The 9,989-nt window shown below is 35.3% G+C and overlaps 1 protein-coding gene across 1 annotated transcript in view; it reads right to left on the bottom strand.

Moving 5' to 3' along the window:
• Positions 1-2,594: 2,594 nt before the first annotated feature.
• LGR4 (leucine-rich repeat containing G protein-coupled receptor 4) overlaps positions 2,595-9,989 on the bottom strand; it is a gene marked incomplete at its 5' end in the record, with an annotated part of 101,843 nt that continues 94,448 nt past the window's right edge. The window contains 3 exons of the mRNA XM_008584247.1: positions 2,595-5,792; positions 8,711-8,794; positions 9,158-9,273. Coding sequence (XP_008582469.1) covers positions 4,516-5,792; positions 8,711-8,794; positions 9,158-9,273 — 1,477 coding nt within the window. The remainder of the gene's footprint in view (positions 5,793-8,710; positions 8,795-9,157; positions 9,274-9,989) is intronic.

The following is a 9,989-nucleotide window of genomic DNA, read 5'->3' as shown; positions in this document are numbered from 1 at the left end:
GGAGAAGGTGGCGAACTTTATCCAAGTTTACAAGCGTTTCCAAGAATTCATTTTGGGGACAATCTTTTAGTAGCACGTCATCTGCCCTCATCTTAAGGTAACTAGTTGGTCTTTGCATGTGAATATTTTGCCCTCTTCGAAGCCTCTACTGTGTACAAGGGTTTGTGCTAAGCACTGGGGATAGATAAGATTAAGATAAACGCCCTGTCCTAAATTCCTCATCCTTTTCTGGTGAAGAATACCATTTAAATATGCTGTGATATGCATTTTATCAGGAAAGAATAAATTTTGTGGGACTCTCCTCTTAGGGATTGCGGATAAAGGTAGCAAGGGAGAGGTGACAGACATTAAAGCTAGATGCTTTATTCATGCTGACAAGATTGTATACACTTGTAAATAAATATGGCTTTTATCTATTTCATAATGTATGTTACTGGTGGGAATATCACAAAGTGAAAAATGACAGTGGCTAAAACAGCACATAAATTTGTTACTGACCATCGTGATACAAAAATCTTTAATAAAATTTAGATCTGGAAAATTTGACATAGGTGGATTAGACATGGTGGAAATAATAGCAACCAAAGACAATTCAGAAGGCAGAAGCGGTAATTAGCAAAGTATAACATGGGGCTGGCCGTTTGGCTCAGTTGCTTAGAGCGTGGTGTTATAATGCAAAAGTCAACCGTTTGAATCCTGGCACCGGCCAGCCACCATAAAAATAATAATAATAATAATAATAAACGACATGGTTAAAGCTATTTAAATGTGATATTTTGTTTAAAATTTCAGTAAAAATGAAATGAAAGTAGAAAAAAATTGGAGCAATCCAACTGAGTAATAAAATTGATCAAGGAATAAAACTAACCTAATGGAACTTTCATTCTCTACCCTATTATTCAATATTGGCATATCTGATTAAAACGTTTTATCAGATCTCTGGACTCAATACCAACGTCAAAAAGTCCTGGGCCGCTTTAGCGTTTTGTAAGGAGTTAAGCTTGAGAAATTATTTCCCAATAGACGACCTGACATAACCAAAATATAGTGTGAAACCCACGAGTTTTAGTAGTAAAGGCACCTGGATTTGAATCAGTGGTTTTCTTCTTACTCGATAGGCTTCCTTAACAAGCTATTGGACCTTTCTAACCCTAACTTACGCCTCTGTAAAATAGGGAAATAATCTACCTCAGTCATGTTTGTATTATCTCATTAATCCTCAAAGCCTCTTAGCTTAGGACCTGACAGATGAACAGTGGTAAACTGTGTCACTTAAACTCCAGCAAATTTTTTCCTCTTGGTATGGGAATCTAAAATGTCATATACTTCCCTGCCTCCTTAAGATATTTTTCTAAACAAAGTATGCCCTTTCTCCTTGATGTTTCAGGGTCACCATTATGACTGACTATTGCACCGTGCTCTAGTGGCAAACAGTCATATGGCACTGATGCTGGTGTCTGAACATAACTGAGTCCTGTGGTCTTTTTTACAGTGCATTTTCATTACTAGGGCTGAAAAACCATACCAGGATGGATAGAATTATATATAAATGTACAAATAAGCCCAAAAGAGTATCTCTCTTCCTAAGTTCTAGGGTATTGACTAAGTAATGTCTTTTCTTACTACTCATTTATTTTCACTTTCATAGTATATTTGAGATATTTTTTAACTGGCTCAGCAACCTTGTATAAATGAAGAGTGACTTTTGCTTGAAAATCCCTGTCTTACAAAAATAATCCATTACCAGTTAGCCCTGTGGCAATATTTATGCAACTTTAAAAAATGCATCCCAAGACATATTTAAGTATTTACAGATAAAAAGATATGATCTTAGATTTGCTTCAAAATAATCCAAGGGACTGAAGGATTGGAGGGCGTTGGTGAATGGGGTGGAGATGAAACAAGAATTACCATGTGGTGTGTGGGGATAATTGTCAGAGGTCATGGGTATGAGATGAGGGGTGGGGAAGAGAGGTAATTATACTATTCTACTTTTTATTAAGGAAATTTCAATCATATATGAAGCTTAAAATAAACACAAAAAACTATGTCTGGAATTAAGAGAAATTGGGTTCCGGTATGGGGTCTAATTTGCTGTGACTCAGGGATTCACTTAAATTTCATTAGGCCGTTTGTTTTCTCATCTGTAAAATGAGGGCTTGATGACTTTGAATTCTCGGCAAATGGCTATATTTAATATCATGCAGGGTTTTATACTTCACTTGTTTTTCTTTTTTTTCTGATAACTGGGCAGCACAGGGATCAAATCCTGGACCTTGGTGTTATCAGCACCACGCTCTAACCAACTGAGCTAACTGGCCAGCCCTACTTTTAAATAAAACTCTACTTGATGGTATTCTCTTAAATTTCACAATATGTTTTCTATGAGTATGGTTCAGATTTAAGATAGGATAAAACCTCACTTCTAAATTTCAGCAAAGTGTTGCTAAATATTTATAGATAAACGTTTTCTAATGGTTACTTCCAACATTTCTTCTAATACACTTTGCTTAAAAAATATATTCTTTAATTTGCTTACTTTACCAATAAGTAAATTCATTAATATACCTAGTTATAAATTAAGGCAAAATAGATTGCTTTCTAGAAACTTTAATAATTCAAAACACTGAGTACAATATTGTATTTCATACCATATGTATAGCACAGTTTACCACATATTTTATATATCTGCTATTCTGTTTTTTAAATGAATGAAAAGTTTTCAATAACTTGAATTTTGGGGAAAAAAACCTTTTAATTAGGATTTTCTTACCAAGTTATGATTTAATATTTATCAGATGTGTAAATATACAAACATTATGGCAATTTTTAAAACTTGTAAATAGTTGGCCTTACAAAATTACATCACACTGTAAATAAATCCCTCCCATATTTTATACAAACTACATGATTTTAATATACAAAGATTCTGTTTTTATTACACTGACAATGTACAACCAAGACTATTTACAATGCAAAAAAGTATATAAACCACAATTTAACATTCTGCTACTGGCAGCCACTATAGTTTAGGAGGTAGCTTTAATTAAACAAAATGAACAGAAGCCACATTTCCCAACTTGTGTTCTAAAAATAATTTACATAAGATAAAAATTCATTATATGAACAGTATGTACAGTTTAATTATTAAACTGCAACCTAGCTTAATGTTTTTCCATATATCCAGAATAACTAATATGGCAGTGGTTTGCTATTGACTTAGCACATTGTTCCAAAAACATATTGAACAATTATAACTTTAAGACTCCACATTAGTATCATGTCAGAAAGCCTGTAGATGAGAATCAGGTAAATGTTTTTATTTTTAAAGACATAGGACTAAGCTTTATTCCTTTTTTCTTTTTTTTCCTTTTAATGACCTATTTGTCTTGTCTAACCAGAGCTCAGCATCTGGGCTACTGAATAGGCTTTTTTGTAAATCATAGTACAGGGAAAATGTATTGAAGCTTCTATGTAACAGCACAGGTTCAGGAGAATCCAGCTCACTAAGAAATAAATGTAAGTGCTTTGTGTCATAATTACTCTGTTTCTTCCAATTAAATGCAATTATTTACCACCCTGTACTTTCTGTATAATCCAAACTACAAACAGATGACATACCAACAAAACAGGAAAATATCAGTAGAGCCAATGATATTAGGAAGTGTTTATTAATGGGAACATTACATGGACCCATCAAATCCGTCAGATACTATTAAAACCCCCATATTAGTTTGTAGTTTAGCAAAATCTACTAAACTTATGCAGCAATTAGCCCTTTACTTTTTCCTAGTAGTGTGATTGCAAAACACTGAGGAAAAACTTACTGTGATTGCACCAAAGCAATGTATATTGACTGAAAACAAATGTTCAGCTATTTTAAAAATCTAACAGCTGTTAATATTGTTTTAAAAACATCTTCAGGTTTTAGATTTATAAATCGCTTAAACAAAACTTATGCTTCTCTTCTGTCAAAGATAGAAGTAGAAAACACAATAAGGTAATGCCTATGTACTCTCACAGTTCTAGCTGGGAGACAGTCCCTTTTTTGGCCCTGCAGTAAATTGTCCTGAGATTAATGATGAAACATTAGGTAAAATTAGCAGACTTTTTCTTCAGTTATAAAAAATCACATTTTAAAATACTTTTAAAAACATATTAACAGCTGTTCTTTATCTTGTGCTTAATTCAGAAATAGATATAGATTTGCTTCTTATGGATCAGAATAAGCTAAAGTTATATTGCTACACTATACCTAAAATCCTTTTCAAGTTATAAATTTGTTTCAAATAGACTACACATTGCTTGGACATTGCATTTTTCACCAATTTATAATTTAGGCACCTGTTCTTTGAAAATGTCTGATTTGAGAAATAAAATGCCACCTTCCCCTTCTTCTAAGTGATACCAGGCAGTGATTACAGAAGTGCTTCCCAGATGAAAGATCAGAATAGGGTTCACTCTATAAACCCTGTGATTTTGGTTGATGGGGGAAATGATTATGAACACAGTCGTTCAGTCTTTAACTCTTGGTAGATTATAAGCATAGCGCACCAAGGGGAATCCTCGGCTCTGATAGAAGCAGGCTCGTCCACAGGCCTGCACCTGGTCAGAACTGTCTGAAACAAAGGAATCTTCTTCATCTGCATAATCAGAGTGGGCTGACTGCGTGCCACAGTCGGACCAATAGCCCTCTGGTCTTTGGCAAGAAGCCACTGCCAATGCAGGACAGCTGTGTGATTTTATTAAGTGTTTGCATGATACTGGCTTTGTCAAAAGAAATGATTCACAGCAGTCACACACAGTCAGGTTACCCTGCAAGTGTGAGTACATGCCACAGTCATAGTAGAAATCCTGTTCCACACAACCACCTTGGCTACTGATAGAAACTGAAACTGATCCACTTTTCTTTGTAACACGTCGCTTCAGTAACTTCCAGTCTTCTTTAAACTTTGGGTTGAAGAAAACATACAGGACTGGATTCAGGCAAGCAGGCAATGGAAAAAATATCAGAGTAACAGACTTCATTATTTCAGGGCTGATAGAGATTGCAGTGATCAATGGTGCAAATGAGAAAAATGCAACAGGGCAGAAAAAAATGCAATTGGTGAAGATTAGCCAAGCAACGTGTTTAATCATGCTAGATTGCGAGTTTTCTGAGAGGTCCTCTTTTTCCAAGTTGCAGTAAAGTTTAGTGTAGATAATGGCCATTAATAAAAATGCTAATGAGTTTAGTAGCACTAAGGTTACGGTAAATCCTAACGATGGCGTTTCTCCTGTAGGAAACGGCAAGCACAGGGGTGATGCGGAATATTCCCCTCTATGGAAAAGAGGAATACAGCCTGCTACTGCAGCACCCAGGAAAGCAAAAAGGGCAGTGACCCGGAACTGTTTCACATGGTTGCTTTTCCCATTTTTCGTTATATCTTTTGCAGATAAGCTTCTTTCAACAGCTGCTAACATTAATAAAAATATGGCACTTTCTGAGGAAAAAACTGCAAGAAACCCAGCTACTTTGCAGCCACTGCCAGTCTCCCACCAAATGCCAAATTCAGCAAATCTTCCCCAGGACACAGCATCAAGAAAAGTTAAGATGCCAGTATAGATTCCCATGAATAAGTTAGACACAGAAATCAAGCCTATGAACAATTTGGAGGAAGGCAGTGATGTACAAGATGGAAATGTTGTTAAAATGACAAGTAGGTTGAAAAACAATGCAACCAAGAAAATGAACCACACAGTAAGACGAATCATCCAGCTTCCCAGTAAATATTCACAGGGTTTAAAAGCACCTAAAATGAAAGAGAAAGAGAGAAATAAAAGGCAATTTAGAAAAACACCATATTTCATATGATAAGCCTTGAAAGAGAAACTAATGATAGTTAGATCTAGAATAATTATATCTGTTACCTACTTGAAATGCACCAAATTGAAAAGATTACCATTCTAAGGTATTTTAGTCATGGAGTAGGCTATTTTAAAAATGACTTTAATTTGGGCCAGCCTATGACTCACTTGGGAGAGTGTGGTGCTGATAACACCAAGGCCATGGGTTTGGATCCCTATATAGGGATGGCCGGTTGGCTCACTTGGGAGAGCGTGGTGCTGAGAACACCAAGTCAAGGGTTAAGATCCCCTTACCGGTCATCTTTATTAAAAAGTAAAATAAAATAAATAAATGACTTTAATTTCTTTTATTAAATGTTTGGTAAGGCCACACAGTGATATATTTTTTTTAATTTTATTCTTTTAAAGATGACCAGTAAGGGAATCTTAACCCTGACTTGGTGTTGTCAGCACCACACTCTCCCAAGTGAGCCATGGGCTGGCCCCACACAGTGATATTTAAAAGAAAAATTTGGGGCTGTCCGGTTAGCTCAGTTGGTTACAGCAAGGTGTTACAACACCAAGGTCAAAGGTTTGGATGCCCGTACAGGCCAGCCACCAAAAACAAAAATAAATAAATAAAAATAAAAAATAAGGGACAGCCAATTAGCTCAGTTGGTTAGAGCACAGCCTTATAACACCAAGGTCACAGGTTTGAATACCTGTACTAGCCAGCTGCCAGAAAAAAAAGTAAAAAGACTAAACATTAAAAATGTAAAACACTAAATATTTTTAAAAATTCACTTTTTCTTCCACCTAAGCTAATATACATAGCACAATGTCTAGCACATAAACTTGATACATACAGGTCTAGAATCAGATGGTTCATAACTTGCTACTCTTACCTTGAGAATGCAACTTAAACCTCTATAAGTTCTATTTTCTCACTTGTGGATAATAATGCCTGTTTCATAGAGTTGTGCAGCTTAAGTAAAATTACATACATAAGGTATTTAACCAGGCTGGTGGGTACATAGTCAGATTTCAATAAAAATTAGCTTTCTTCCTCCTTCTGAGTCTCAAAATACTTTATAATTATATATGGATATGTATGTACGTACACATATATTTTTTACACATTTCTTAAGGTTTTCAAAGGCAACCTGATGAGGCAGATTAAGATAGGTATAATTATCCCCATTTTTCATTCAGAGAAACTGATATTTCAAGGTGTTTGATAGACCTGACAAAGGTTATTTGGTAAGATAGTTCAGCTAGAACTAAACCACAGTGAAGTTAACTATTCATACAAAGCTATGTACCATAAAACCTTATATAACACAAACTAGGATTGCAAGAACTCATTCAGTAGCTGAACTGTACTTTCCAGTAACTGATTATGACATGCTTGTTCTGTCACAAATGACAACTGTTTCATTTAAAATTTGGGAAAGAAAAACAAAATTCTGACTAACAACAAAGCACGAGAAAACTATGTATTGTAATTGCCTGAAAGAGACATGTTTTACTTTTCTGAACTGTCATGAAATTTGATATATCCAATAAAGCATTTTTACACAAACATCTCCTTGCTAACAAAGAAGCATTTTAATCATTGAGATATTCACAGAACTAAAAAGCCAGTTCTGCACCATTTATCTGGCTTGCAAATAACAATAAATGTTTTATTTTTTACTCCCCTCCTTGGGAATCACTAAAAGGAAACTCTATCATCTTTATCTCTGTATGTGAACACATCCTTCTTCACGGAAGGAGGGGTAGCTCATCTGAACTGGGAGAACAGGACACCTTTTGGGAATTGTTTCACAGGTGGGTGGAGTTACTTTCCCAAAAAAGCCCAGGAAGCAGCCTCCACCCTGCTATGGCAGTAAGCACATCCATATCTGGATGTTACTACAGCTGAGTGTGGGAAGGCAGGCCTGCAGTTCATCCCCACCTAGGCAGAAGAGCTCAGACCAGCTTTCCTCCTAGCCAACCCCAAGGTTTAGATTCAGTGTGGAAGAAATGGAATCGCTGCATGTTCAAGTCTAGCCTCCCCTTTAATAAAGCTGTTCCCTTCTCATTGGATCATAAGTTCTTTATGTATATTCTCCAACATATGAACACCAGTGGGATGAGTGAGAGAGCTGCACCCCTGAACTCCAAAAATTAATACAGACTAACACGATAAAATAAATCACATAAACTGATTCTTGTCAACCCTATTCACATGCATACAAAGCCCCTCAAGAAGCTCACAATTCGGCAGTAATCACTAGTAAAACTAATACTTATGATTCTGAGTGATAAAATTAATGTCCAGATAATCTTGTGACAGCATATTAACAAAGAAATATACTTTGTAGCACACAATTTAACCTAAATATTTAATCCTTTTATAGTAAAATTATAAATCTATCTTCTCTGGAAGATTAGGCAGAATATGTCATTACAACCACAACCAAATATGTGGCATCAGTTTAGTAACTTTCCCAAGACTAAATTCAATGAAATCAGAAAGAAAGGAAAGGCAAGGTTGTATTTAAAAAACAACATAAAACACTAAAAACCTTTACAGACCAGTAACTTATAGAACTAGTCCTAGAGTTAAAGGAACATTAAGAAAGTGCCTCTCAAACTCTACTATGCATAACCCTCACCTGGGGGAGCTTTGTTTGCAGATTGTGATTCAGTGGGTCTGGGCCTGAGATTCTGCAAGAGATGCCTAAGCTGCAGGTACACAGACCACATTTTGAGTCAGAGGGCCTTGGAATCAGCTAGTACCACCCTATTACAGAAATCACCTCTATCCCCAGAAGTTTTAGATATATTTGCCTAATGTTTGTTTAACGTGAGAAACTGTGGCAAAATAGATTGGCCATACCTGTTGAGGGTGTACAATGGATAATTATTTGACTATGTTCTTCATTGTCAGCACTGCTTGTGACATTTGCTGCATCAACAGTACCTGAATACATAAGATAAAATATGAACGATTAAAAATTAGTGCAATTTGGGCTGGCCATTTAGCTCACTTGTTTAAAGCGCGATGTTATAACACCAAGGTCGAGTTCAGATCCTCTTACTGGCCAGCCAACAAAAAATAAATTTAAAAAAAATAGTGCAATTCAAAAGAACTGTATTTTCCTGCAATTTTCTCTCTTGTATATGACGTAATTTCAGTTTACACAAAGTTTAAAGATGCCGGTAACACAGTAAATGACAATTTTCTCACAGACTTCATATTGATCTTTCCCAAAGTGATTACAATAACAGAAACTGTGATTAATGCTTTAAGGAGTGTTCGATTTTTACATGTTCATACACTTGCCTTTCTCCTTTGCCAAACTGTGGTCTTGGAGGCTGTTATCTTCCATGTTTAAATTTGCATAAGAGTCACAACCCCAAAATGCACAGCACTGATACGCATATGGTACCGATAAAGACCTGGAAAAAAATTGTAAAGTCTACATTGAATAGCAACTTCACAGATATGGTTTTGTTTTGAAAAAAATGTATTTTAATCTTTGAAAACCCAGCAAAAGAGTCAGAAAGAGCCCTTTAGTCTGGTCATTCATACTCTCTGGACTTCAGTTTCCATATCTTTAAAAGGAGCTTGGGTATCAGTTGACACCATGAGTTTCTTTCTTTCTATAAGATATCTCTTAAAGTTGGGTAAATCAAACCATATTTAAAATTTAACAGCAATACTGCAAGAGAAAGTAAAATCTTATGACTCCTTTTATAGATGTATTAACCATGCCCAATTTATCATATGAAATTGGTAGTTTCATTTAAAATTAATGTCCCAGGTTATTTGTAAATTTACACCATTAAATGAATTTATTCATATAAATGTAGTGAAAATATTTATTCTCTTTTCCCACAAAAATATTCTCAAGCCCTCCCTCTAGTATATTTAATGAGGTCCCTTCTATAAAGTCTCTATGAAGTATTATAGCATTGTATCAATTTTCTGTAGGTTCACACTTATGTAGTTTCTGCCAGCTTGTTTCTAATGGAAGCTATATTTTCTCTTTGAGAGTGTCAAGGGTTCCAGCTCATGTTCTCAAAAACTATGGAATAATGCGTATATGCTATTTTTTGCTGAATTTGCAAGGATCAAGTAGAAAATACTCTTAAATTACAGACTACCAGAAAAT

The sequence above is a fragment of the Galeopterus variegatus genome, unplaced genomic scaffold, assembly GCF_000696425.1.
Source record: "Galeopterus variegatus unplaced genomic scaffold, G_variegatus-3.0.2 Scaffold102, whole genome shotgun sequence".
NCBI classification, from domain to species: domain Eukaryota; kingdom Metazoa; phylum Chordata; class Mammalia; order Dermoptera; family Cynocephalidae; genus Galeopterus; species Galeopterus variegatus.
The sequence above is the reverse complement of the archived record's forward strand: the minus strand, read 5'-3'. Positions and strand labels throughout refer to the sequence as shown.